The sequence below is a fragment of the Piliocolobus tephrosceles genome, chromosome 9 (assembly GCF_002776525.5).
Source record: "Piliocolobus tephrosceles isolate RC106 chromosome 9, ASM277652v3, whole genome shotgun sequence".
NCBI classification, from domain to species: Eukaryota; Metazoa; Chordata; class Mammalia; order Primates; family Cercopithecidae; genus Piliocolobus; species Piliocolobus tephrosceles.
In genome coordinates, this window is record NC_045442.1 from 58433885 (window position 1) to 58447447 (window position 13563).

The window sequence follows — 13563 nt, forward strand, 5'->3', positions numbered from 1 at the left end:
CCATTCCTGAGTTACTTCACTTAGAATAATGGTCTCCAATTCCATCCAGGTTGCTGAGAATGTCATTATTTCTTTCCTTTTTATGGCTGAGTGGTAGTCCACAGTACATATAAACCACAATTTCCTTATCCACTAGTTGATTAATGGGCACGGGCATTTGGGCTGGTTCAATATTTTTTCATTTGCAAATTGTCCTGCTATAAATGTATATGCAAGTATCTTTTTCATATAATGACTTCTTTTCCTCTGGGTAGATACCCAGTAGTAGGATTCTGGATCAAATGGTAGTTCTACTTTAGTTCTTTAAGAAATCTCCACACTGTTTTCCATAGTGGTTGTACTAGTTTACATTCCCACCAGCAGTGTAAAAGTGTTCCCTTTTCACTGTATCTCTGCCAACATCTATTTAAAAACTTTTTTTTATTATGGCCATTCTTGCAGGAGTAAGGTGGTATCACATTGTGGTTTTGATTTGCATTTCCCTGATCATTAGTAATGTTGAGCATTTCTTCATATGTTTGTTGGCCGTTTGTATATCTTCTTTTGAGAATTGTCTATTCATGTCCTTAGTCTACTTCTGATGGGGTTTTTTTTTTTTTTTCTTGATAATTTGTTTGAGTTCCTTGTAGATTCTGGATATTAGTCCTTTATCAGATGCATAGATTGTGAAGATTTTCTCGCACTCTGTGGGTTGTCTGTATACTCTGCTGATTGTTTCTTTTGCTGTGCAGAAGCTTTTCATTTTAAGTCTTATCTATTTATCTTTGTTTTTGTTGCATTTGCTTTTGGGTTCTTGGTCATGAAGTCTTTGTCTAAGCCATTGTTTAGAAGGGCTTTTCTGATGTTATCTTCTAGAATTTTTATGGTTTCAGGTCTTAGATTTAAGACCTTGATCCATCTTGAGTTGATTTTTGTATACGGTGAGAGGTGAAGATCCAGTTTCATTCTTCTACATGTGGTTTGCCAATTATGTCAGTACCATTTGTTGAAAAGGGTGGCCTTTCCCCACTTTGTTTCTGTTTGCCTTGTTGGCTGTAAGTATTTGGCTTTATTTCTGTGTTCTCTATTCTGGTCTATGCTGTTCCATTGGTCTATGTGCTTTTTCTTAATTATTTTTTAGACAGAGTCTTGCTCTGTTGCCAGGCCAGAGTGCAGTGGCGTGATCTCGGCTCATTGCAACCTCCACCTTTTGGGTTCAAGCGATTCTTCTGCCTCAGCCTCCTGAGTAGCTGGGATTACAGGTACCTGCCACCATGCCCAGCTAATTTTTTATATTTTTAGTAGAGATGGAGTTTCACCATGTTGACCAGGCTGGTCTTGAACTTCTGACCTCAGGTGATCCACCCACCTCGGCCTCCCAAAGTACTGGGATTATAGGCATGAGCCACCGTGCCCAGCCCTATGTGCTTATTTTTATACCAGAGAAGTACAATAATATTTTCTTTATGTCCTTATTCAATAAGGTTTTTTTCTGTTTTTACATTTTTAAATTTTTCTTTTAAGCTTTTTTTTTTTGGTTGTTAAAATCTAAGACACAAATGCACACAGAGCCTGGATTATCAATATTCCTATTCACATCTTGTCCCATTGGAAGGTCTTTAGAGGCTGTAACGTGTACTGAGCTGTCATCTCCTATGGTCACAACGCCTTCTTTTGGAATACTTCCTGAAGGACTTGCCTGAGGCTGTTTTACAGATAACATTTTATTTTTATAGAACAGCTACACTCTAAAATAGAAAGATAAAAAGTATAGTGTAGTAAATACACAAACCAGTAACATAGTCATTTATTGTCATTATCAAGTATTATGCTCTGTACATAATTGTATGTGCTATACTTCTATGTGACTGGCAGCACAGTAGATTTGTTTACACCAGCATCACCACAAACAAGTAATTCATTGTGCTGCGACCTTATAACAGCTGTGGTGTCACTTGGTGATAGGAATTTTCCAGCTTTATTATAATATTATGGGACCACCCTCATATATGCAGTCTGTCGTTGACTGAAACATAATTTTGTAGTACATGACTGTGTATATGTGTGCATCACAAACAAATGTACCTATACATGTACATGCATGCATATACACACATAAGTACATGCACAAAAATGTACACATACGTATATACATACACAAATGGGAAATTAATAAATATTTATGTTTGTACCTTCTGTATTCCAAATATAATATGATCTACCTTCACGGACTTGCTCTACCGAAGGAAAAATGGACTAATTCAAATAAAATACAGTGCAGTTAGAATATAGCAAGAAATTTAGAGATGAGAGCTTTGTATGAGTGGGGCATGGTCAGGCTGTGGTGAGGGAACTGTTTGAGGGTTGGAAGGTGGATACATTGCCCAAGGAAGACCAAGAATGAGGTATGTGATTTCTGAAAGGATTAGGCAGATATGGTTTCCCCTTGTTTCCTTGTATAGCACTGTAAACTCTGCTTTGAACCATAGTCAGTCACATTAAGAGACAGTGTACACACCCTGTAGAACATTTTTTCTTGTAACAGTCTGTTTCATTGTCATACAGGTTGAATATACCTTATCTGAAATGCTTGGGACCAGAAATGTTTCAGATTTTAGAGTTTTTTAGAGTTTGAAATACTTGCATGCAGCTTACTGGTTCAGCATTCCTAATTCAAAATGCTCCAGTGTGAGTATTTCCTTGGAGGGTCATGTTGGCTCTCAAAGAGTTTCACATTTTGGAGCTTTCGGGTTTTGGGTGTTTGGGTTAGGGATATTCAGGCTGCGGTAGTTAGCACTATGTAAAATTATATTCGTTTGTTTATTCGGTAATTGTGTTCCCCTCCTCACTGAGAGCAGTTTCCTCAGTACCAGTAAGTTCTGCACCCCAGCAAATATGTGTTAAATGAATTACTGCTAGTCCTGATATAGCACCCTGCAGGACATAAATGCAACACTTAAAATAAGATTATCCAAGCTGTTTCATGACCTTCCATTTGAGCAGTTGTGTGAGTGATTTTGACAGATGGGATAGTAGGTCACTTTGTGTCTAATTCGACACCATTTTTCAGAGCATAAAGATACAATATCTGAGTAAGCATATTATATTTTTAGAAATCAGCCAGGTGAACAAGAACATAAATGCTCAAGGGAATTGAGGGAAAGATACAGATGCCAAAACATTATTTCAGCAAAGGCACTAAATGTGAGGGGAAGGAAATTTTTCCATTGCAAAGAAGATTCTTAATGCTGTTAAGTCACCTTAGAAAGAAGAAACTTAACATATCAATCTAGGAATTTCACTGCTCTCTAGAGGTAGTAATGAGAAAAAGAGGGAAGAGAAGAGAGGGAGGGAACTTAGGTGGTGTAAGAAGGGAAATGAGAATCTCCGCTGTTTTTGTAGTCCAGCCTTAATGGAGAGAGTGAGATCTGGGCTGGGGATGGTATTCCTCATTGTTCTAAAGGAAACTCAGGTGTGCAAGCAAGAAGGGGAGAGTGGGGAGGAGAGTCAGAATGTTCTGCTTGTTCTGTGGTGCACTGGGGTGAGAAGCTATCCTTGGTATGGCTGAGGCTTCAGAAGCCTGGGTTTCTGGGCTCTCTATACCTTCACTAAGCTAGGCCAAAGATAATATTCAAAACTTTCTTTGTTAAAAGCATCTGAGTTATTCTTTGTCTCTATAGCCACAGATATCCTGGGCAGATTTGGCACTTTGATGATATCCTGGGCACAGATTTGGCAGTTTGATGATATCAAAGACATGGCTTCTTATTTTATAGGTGAATGTATATTAGAGGCTGAGCATCCCTATTCCAAAAATCTGACCTTCTTTTTTTTTTTTTGAGGCGGAATTTTGCTCTTGTTGCCCAGGCCAAAGTGCAATGCTGTGATCACAGTTCACTGCAACCTCTGCCTCCCCGCTTCAAGCGATTCTCCTGCCTCAGTCTCCTGAGTGGCTGGGATTACAGGTGCCTGCCACCATGCCCAGCTAATTTTTTTTTTTCTTTTTTTTTTTGTCTTTTTAGTAGAGACGGGTTTCACCATATTGGCCAGGCTGGTCTCGAACTCCTGACCTCAGGTGATCTGCCCACCTCAGCCTCTCTAAGTACTGGGATTGCAGGCATGAGCCACTGCGCCCGGCCAAATCTGACATTCTAAATGCTCCAAAATCCAAAACATTTTGAGTGCTCTCCAGGGTCATGCTCAAAGGAAATGCTCGTTGGAGCATTTCGGTTCTCATATTTCTGGATTAGGGTTGCTGAACCGGTAAGTAGAATGCAAATATTCTGAAATTCTAAATCTGAAGCACTTCTAGTCCCAAACATTTTGGATAAGATTTAGTCAAACCTGCACTTAGGTTGGCTTTTAGTACAAGGCTGTTTGTGTTTTTCCAACCTGAGACCTTGATCAAAGGCTCTTTTGATCTTCATCTTAACATCCTCCTCTCCCTAATCAAAAAGAAAACAAAAATGTTGTACTAGGAGAAAATGGAAGTAGGTAGATGGGCTAAGTGAGAAAAGGTTTTCCATCTGCCTGAGGCCAAAGGGGCCAGGAGGAACAGTGGCCTCTTGTGTTCACGGAGGGAGCAGAGGAAATTCTGTGGTGGCTGTGATGATAAACCCCAGCCTCCACCCCAAACCTCATCATTTATAGGATCCTTGGAGGAATTCTAGTCCAGCCATTGATTCCACTTAATTTACTGTGTACATACTTCTTTGTTCTTATATTTATGTACATGAACACGTAGTTTTTAAGAAGACAGTAGAGAGTGAAGGCTTGCTCAGACTTAGAGTCTGCTAACTTGGATTTGAAGCCCAGCCCGAACACTGGTAAAGCACTGAGGCTTCAAGTCAGTTACTTAACTCTGCTACCATAGCTTCCATATCTGTAAAATTGGAATGATGGTGCTTACCTCCTAAGGGCTGCTATGAGGGTTAATTCTGCCTGTTATGTGGTCAGTATTTGATCTGGTGTTGACATTTACACATGCACAATTTATAGTACCTTTATCTGTGTGAGCTTCATGACCCATCTTTACTCATCTTTATCATGCATTTCCCTCTCGGTAAGACACAGTAAAGTCCTTTCATTTCTTGAGGTCCCAGCAGGGCCCATTAGTGACATTCATAGTCACTAAGGTTGGAGTTCTAAAAACATCTTTGAAGTCAGAGATCACTTTGAACATGTGATAACACTGTTAGACTTTTTCTTAGGGAAAGAAGCATACATACACATGTATTTGTTCTCTCTCTCTCTCTCTCTCTCAATTTTCTCAAAATTCCAAAGAGCAGTATATATACAAACGTATGCAACAGATCATTCAACTGCCACTTACATACATACAAACAGTAAAGTGAACATATTTTGTTACGCTCCAATAATTAAAAAAAAAATAAGGAGGAAAGACTTAAAGGAAGAAACACCCTGTTTATTTTTACAGTTTACACATTGACTGAAGTTCACTGAAGAGGCCCAGCTGAGAAATACTTTTTGGTGTTGGTGGGGTAGAGAAAGTTGATGCCAGTGCCTTCGGGTCCCCAGAAGCTACCAGCCTGGTGCTTTCCAGAGCCATGTGTCCCACCTTCTTTGTATGTTGCATAATCTTTGGGACCTCATGTGAGAATGGTGCCTTTTTCTGTTACAATTTACTAATCTCAAGCCAAACCCAGCCTGCATGAACAGGGTCAAATATTGCTGAGTTCTGATTGTGTCAAAAGACAGAACACAAGAATCCTGTCTTGTCTCTTCATGACATGAGCCTCCTCTTTCTTTTTTTTTAAGGAACCTCCTTTGTGGCTTGCTGCAGTCAGAAGCATGCAAGCGATGATCCTGTTAGGCTGAGCTTGGGTTTTCAGATTATTTTAGTACAGCAGGGACACATGTCTTGGCCACACTGGCCCAATACCAAGGTGGCCTTTTCTCCATATTTTATTTGTCATTTCTCTTCTTCTGTTGGTCTGCCTGCTAATGTGACACCACTTATTCTAGTGAAAGCTATATGAGGAAGATCAGGATCAGGAGAATGGAAATATACTGCATATACACTGGATGGTGACATCTCTATCACAAAATGATAATTATCAATTTATTCTGCAAATGATAATATTCCAAGCCCAGCCACAAAAGTGCATGCAGATATTTTATTGCATGAGTTATTAGGAGTAGGAAATCATCTCAATAAGAGACAGCCTCAGGGACAACTGTGGGGTTGTTCTTCATATTCTCTCATTTTAGAAATGATGTATTATAGGCAAGAAACCTTTTATGTCAATGTTCTCTTTAGTTGATACATTGTGACTGGCCACAGCTATAGATTAGCTGCAAATACAGCCTGCATCAATCAAGAAATCATAGCAGATCATTTCAGGTTTTCAAATTTTACATATTTATTTTATTTCAATAGTTTTGGGGGGAATAGGTGGTTTTTGGTTACATGAATAAATTATTTAGTGGTGATTTCTGAGATTTTGATGCACCCATCACGTGAGCAGTGTACATTATACCCATATGTTGTCTTTTATCTGTCACCCCACTCCTTAAAGAACTAAAAGTAGAACTACTGTTCGATCCAGCAGTCCCACTACTGGGTATCTACCCAAAGGAAAAGAAGTAAATTACATGAGAAAGACACATGCACACACATGTTTATAGCAGCACAATTTGCAACTGCAAAAATATGGAATCAGCCTAAGTGCCCATCAACCAATGAGTGGATAAAGAAAATGTGGTATATATAAACTGTGGAATACTACTCAGGCATAAAATGGAATGAAATAATGGTCTTTGCAGCAAGAGGCCATTATTCTAAGTGAAGTAACTCAGGAATGGAAAACCAAGTATCTTATGTTCTCACTTATAAGTGGGAGCTAAGCTATGAGGATGCAAAGGCATTCCAGTATTTGAAAACATATTTCTTCAGATGTTGCTCTACCGGGAGGCACTTTTGAGTGTTTGAGATCTGTTGACATAGACTTCTCAGAAATCTCAGAACAAGTGCCCACAGAGGCTCCTGGAGTAAGCAAGCAAAGACTGAGCATGAGATGTTCTTGTTCACCAGTGCGATGGATGGTGCTACAGGTCATGCTACCAGTAACAGTTACTGACTCCCTTAATGGGAATGCAAGTTTTAGAAAATAAAAGAAATATTTTAAAAACCAAATCCAGCCCTCAAATGCAGTAACATTTTTTCTTATTTGTCTTCCTTCAGCTTACAGACATCTCCTCAAATAGGAAACCCAAATGCCTGTATGTATGTCTTTTTATACTTGGGCCATTTGATAATGTTTGTATTGTATGTTTTCCTGTTGCATTTTGTATGAGATCATATCTATTTTATATGATATCTATATTATAAATGGATTTGAGAGGCTTAAGTGAAAACTGACCTGCATGTGTACCTAACTTTGTGAAAAGTTGATGTGACCTTTCGCTATCCTACTAGTCTATTAGTATATGCCACTATGATGGTACCGGAGGATTGTTTTTAGAGTATTATGTTGTATAACTTTCTCTCATTGAAGTATAGTGTGGCCATAATAACTCTGTATACTATTAATGTAGTTCATGTACTACATTGTTTATGTAAATTCATACTGGGAGTTATATGCTTTCCAACGTCTATGCAGTGAATTTGTCTGAGTCTGCTAGTCGTCACTTAACGAGTCAAGAGACATGAGTTCTGGTCCCATCTTCTCCATAGACCAACTGTCTGTATTATTCTGGGTAGTAATTAACATTTTCTGTACCTCAGTCTTATCACTGTAAATAGGACTAGTAATATCTCCCTGGGAATTTAGTACCATGTGATCATTTCATGGAGACCACAGGAATTTTTGGAAGAAAAATACCCATATTATGATTTGTTTTTGTGGTAGCATTATCACCACTGTAGCATGTAGGAGAGATTGTGCCATGAGTAGTTATTCTTTTAAGGTTTTAAAGAAATCTTTCTTTCTGCTCATCTCTTCTCCACTCCCCCCAACCCTCTGTAGAAGCCGAGGGCACCCGCATTCGGTGTGTAACCATCCTGATCTCAAGGCCCATTTCCACCCAAAGGGAAGGAACTACCTGAAAAAGGCCAAGGATGACAGAGCCAGCATGCAGCCTGCCAAGGCCATTCACGAACAGGCTGAGTCCTCAAGAGACCTCTGCAGACCTCAGAAGAAAGGGGAGCTTCTGGGGTTTGGCCGCAAAGGCAACATTAGGCCCAAAATGGCTAAAAAAAAGCCAACAGCCATTGTGAACATCATCTAAAAGGGTGGGTGGTGCTGGACCAATCATCGCTGGGCTTTGGGGAACGTTGTTCCAGGGGCCAACAGTAATGTCCTTCTGGAAACATTCCATGGTAAGACACATTGGAAAAGCCAAGGGCATAACACAGGCAAACACCTCGATTAACCAGAGGTTACCAAATGGGAATCTTAGTGAACCAGAATTTTATTATAACCCCCTTTTAGAAGCTTGCAAATTACAGAAAGAATAAAAAATTAAATCAATCCTAAAACTCTAACTTCTAAAGTAACTGGCCCAGTCTCCAGTAATCTTGGCCTCTGGGCTTCTATGCAGTGGTCATTAAATTTCAGGCCAAAGGCCACACAAAATGTAAGGCCTAGGGAGAAAACTCATTGTGCTCACTGCTCTCCAAAGTGCGAGGCAAGGAATGGGAGTGTAAAGTTCTGTTAATAGCAGTAAAATGAAAATATTTGTGTTTGTGTATAACCTTCGCCTCAGCTAATTTGAAAGCCTCCAAAATAAGGATTCCCATTCCCTGAGTATTCTGGTTAGTCAAGATTTCAATTTCTGGGTTGCTCAAGGGACTTATTCAGTCAGACTTCAGTTCTCATTTCGACAGAGTGTCTTTCAGTTCGTTTGTTTGACTGAGGTTTTTTGGTGGCCTAGATGCATGTTTATTCAGATTTTGGTACACCTCTGCCGTCTTGTTTGGCTGAGTATTCTGCACCCACAGACCATGCTGCCAGCCTCTGTCTTAATAGCTGCTTCTGTGGATCTGGGTGGGGAGTGCAGTAAAACCCTCTTTTGATTAGCACCCAGCATGGGCTCAGTGTCTAGGTGGTTGGAATGACAGTGGACTGCACGCTTGGTGCGTTGTGACCATCCTGGAAGCACTGCGGGTGTCGCCAAGCCCTTTCCTAAGACCTGCTTCCTGGACAGTGTCACTGGCCCTCTCTCTCTCTGCTATGGGCATGACTTTCCCTTCACTGGCTTAACATTTCCACTGGGTGGTTCACTTCGCCTCCTGCTGCTTCTGTGCCCTGTTAAGGCTTCAGGTATCTTTCAACCACGTATCTGGAGTGTTCACTGTGTGTTGCATTCTCAAGTAATTTCTGAACTAAACAATGCATGTGGGAGCTAGAATCTGACAATGTTTTCCCCTCCTTGCTTCCCTAAAATGGCTTTTGTTTCCACAAAGAGCTGTTAAGAATTTCCTGCTGTATGATTTTCCTCAAGAATGAATTTCCATGTTATTTTTTCCTTAAATTTAGCAATATCATCAGGTCTTATGCAGAGTTTACAAGTGTTGACATTCTTCTGAAAACAGGAATAATTTTGTCCACAAATATATACATATATACATATATATAACACATACAAAATATATATGTTAAGTATATTAATAATTTATTTTTAAATACTCATGGAGAAAGTGTGTTTGTGGTGGGTGGTTTTTAAACTATATGTGTTTGTTCATGTAAACTGAATTCTCTTATTTAAAAAATCAAAACTATAACCTAATTAACATTGGCAGAATTATGATTGTTATTGCAATAAGCATCAGATTAGCAGTGCATTAAAAATAGGTAATAAAGCAGTTGCTTAAATGCCAGTCAATTAAAAAGTGTAACTTATCATTATACAAACATTTTGAACCTACCATAATGAAAATGTCCATTTTTGAATCTTCACTTTGACTTTTGGTTTCTGGGGAGTGGATATTCATGTGATGTATAAGCAGCTATCAAGTGGGGAAAAACATTGTTGTGAATATCACTGTTTTAGGCTAACATTGTAAAAATTGTAATGTTATAATTATTTTTTATTTGAAGAATTAAGTTCCCCCTCTAAAGTTATTTATTATTGATGCTTATACTATGATTGCACTTTAGCCTTTTACATACTAAAAACATGACTTGTTAGTTGTATTGCATGCTCTTTGTCCCGTACTGTGTGTGCAATGACAACTTGTTTCTGTTTTATTTAAAGTAATTGACATTTTGGATTTTCATCTAACATACCTAGAGGGCATGGCAACTTTCTCTGACAGTGGTACCCCATGATCTTCAGGAAGGATCATAATGTCATCCTACTCTACATTTCACAAGACAAATTATTTTGAGATTTGTTTATTATATTAAAAATCTTTTTAAGTTCCCACTAAATTTTGACCCCCATATAAAGAAATGTGTTATGTATGTTGTGCCTCCTTAGAGACATACATTTAGTGTCAAAACATGGGAGATGGCTTACTCAGAAGCATACTCCACTTAACACACCATGACCTGAGCTAAGTGCCATGTCCCGTTTGTGTCTTATTTTTAAATATTTCCTTTGTCCACATGGGCAGTTGACCTTAGAGTTAAGGCGGTTGCTTTTTTGAAGAAATCACCAAAGTGTCTGGGAAACTATGTTCAAGGTTAAACTGGAGAGTAGATTTAATTTTATTTGTCTTGTAGGGAAGAAATCTTCCCTTGAACTGTTTTTCTTGCTTTTTCCCTTTTTCCCAAACTAGGTTACAGATCCTTATCTGCAAGGTTCAAGTTGCTTAGACACTGTTTTCCAGTATTCTGCAGGGCCAGTCAGTTGTACAGAAGTTGGAATATTCTGTTCCCAGAATTAAAGAAGTTTTTAGATTATGAAATATTATGATAATAAAGCTATATTTCTGACTAATGTGTTGATATGTTTTGTCTAGCTGGAGTGTTTTTTGGGGAGCCAAGTATGTTGGTCCACTAACAGAAAACAAAATGGTCCTTCATGAATAAGCTGTTTATCATACGTATAATCACCAGGATCTTGTGTACCTATAGGTTTTCTTGAAAATTTAGCTAGATCATTTTTGTTCATCATAATGCCTATGTCTAAAAGTTATTTTTGCATATGTTCACACTGAGACAGCTTCATTAAAAGCCCATTTGGCACTTTTCCCCATCTTCCTCCACAACCATGAGTAATTTTCCTACACTGTATTTTTAAACTTGTCAGCTCTTAGCAATTCATAAACCGATTTCACAGTATATATCCCAGCCTATATATGCTATACATCCAAGACATTGCAAAGCCCAGAGAGTGATCAGGATAGATAACAGAGAGAAGTATATGACTGGTGGAATTACTCAGCCATTATTCTTTTAAGAACCATGAAATCAGGAAAATTTAGGGGACTCCACTTGTTTAGGAGCTGTGAGAGTTATTCGGGAGGTGACCTTAGTCTGCCTTTATAGTTGACCCTTGAACAGTGCAAGGGTTAGGGACACCGATTCCTGTGTAAGTTAAAATCCATGAGTAACTTCTGACTGCTCAAAAACTTAACTACTGATAGCCTACTGATGACCAGAAGCCATAGTGATAACGTAGTTAACACATATTTTGTATGTTAAATTTATTATCTACCATATTCTTACAATCAAACTAGAGAAACGAACATGTTAGTAGGAAAGTCATAAGGAAGAGAAGATATAGTTATATTCATTAAGTGGAAGTGGATCATCATAGAGGTCTTCATCCTCATTGTCTTCACATTGGGTGGGCTGAGGAGGAAAAGGAGGAGGAAGGGTTTGTCTTGCTACCTTTGGTGGCAGAAGAAATCAGGATAAAACTGGACCCGCTCAGTTCAAACCTATATCGCTCAAGAGTCAACTGTATTTATATCAAAGTTAATGGGTTCCCCAGGTTATAGTGTTTTTGAGACATAGCTGTGACATTCCTGATTATCTCAGTTTATTAGAAAACATAAATCCCAGTATCTTAATCCTGCATAATCTGGATCCTTCAGAAGTGAATTCCAGGGGTGGCATGCCTGCTCAATCCCAAACACAAGCCCTGGAGCAATTTCAAATGTTTAAATGATGGAGAGCTTTAGAAATTGAATTCCTTTTTGTGGAATTAAGTAAATTTTATCTTTTGTGTTCCTTTTTGTTGTTGTTGTTCATGTTCTAGGTCAGAACACATCTGAAATTTTCATTTAAGAAAGGAGTATTCAAACTGTAGCCCTGTGTTAAATTTACTCTGGATTTTCAGCTATTATTCCAAGATGGAAAAGAGTTTTTCCAGTAGAGGCACCTCACATATAGGCAGGCTAGCTTCTCCTTCCCACCCTGTAATGGGGACACTGATACATGTTGCATATGTGGAGGTAGATGCCTAGGATGGTAAGTGAGAACTTTGGTACCAATGTCTTGTGAGAAGAGGAGAGATGATTGCTGCCCTTAAATATCTGAGGTGTTATCACATAGAAAAATACATATTTTGTGTGGCTGCAAAAGATATTACTGAAATCTGTGAGAGAAAGTTCTGAGGAAGCAGATATCAAATCACTAAATGAAAAATTTCTAAGCACAATGGAATAGGTCACCTAGTTAAAAAGTGAGTTCCCTGTCTCTGAGCTATTCTTTCCTTTATGTTAGACTGGGATTCTACACTGGGTTGGGAATTGGGCTGGGTTCTTCCAAAAATACTTGTAGCCTTGGGATTCTATTGTTATATATATACTCATGTTATATTAATGTAAATGTTGGCCACATAAAACTTAGTGTTGACATGGTAACTTGATTTTGGAGATTTTATTTCACTGACTTGGGCTTTGCAAAGTTTGTAAACTTTGTAAAGTCACAAAGATAACACGCACCCATATTTATTCGTACAGAATCCTTTTGAAGCAAGTAGGGCTGAGGAGGTACAAGTTTCTACTCTTAGCAGGTGGAGAAACAGCAGTTGGGGAAACGGGAGATGTACATCTGTTACTATTACCTCAGCATGATGTGCTTCTTGGAACGGAAGCATCTCACCTCCCTGAATGTGATTTCAGTGTTTAAAGAGAAGGTACATTTTTTGTTACAACATGACTCCTGAATGCAAGCCAGGAACCTCATCTGGTGTTCAGTTAAATCAACAGCAGTTCTTTCCAGCACTGGAAGATAAACTAGCAATGTTGGACTTAGAGATGGTGTGTGTCATGTCAGGCTCCAGCATCATGCCTTCTTCAGGCATTTTCCAGGTAGTTTTGATCATTCTTCAGCTTTTGCCTTTCTTATTAATATACTTAAGCAGGTGACATCATCACATTTCGCAATGAGAGTGAGGCTTATGATGGCTTGAAAGGGTTTCCAGGGCCCAGGAACGCCTCTGTGACAGAGCTTCAGTGAGAAAAAGAAATTGTCCTTCTACATCTCAACCAATGCTCCTTCACCATGTTCTGCCTCTTCATTGACAAAAGTCCAGAAAATGGTCCTATATGCATTTGTTGATTACATGAAGGTTCTCAGTGTCCTGAAATTCTGTTTTTAACATTTATGAACAGTTATTGCACCTATGGAAGCCACTGTGGGGGTTATAGACATTGCCACTCTACAA

The 13563-nt window shown here is 38.8% G+C and overlaps 1 protein-coding gene across 1 annotated transcript in view; it reads left to right on the forward strand.

The window, feature by feature from the left end:
• The window catches only part of ZNF365 (zinc finger protein 365), a 28394-nt gene extending 17502 nt beyond the window's left edge, over positions 1-10892 (forward strand). Inside the window, exons 4-5 of the mRNA XM_023205138.2 lie at positions 7184-7221; positions 7968-10892. Of these exons, the coding sequence (XP_023060906.1) occupies positions 7184-7221; positions 7968-8229 (300 nt within the window). The 3' untranslated portion in view covers positions 8230-10892. The remainder of the gene's footprint in view (positions 1-7183; positions 7222-7967) is intronic.
• Positions 10893-13563: the final 2671 nt, after the last annotated feature.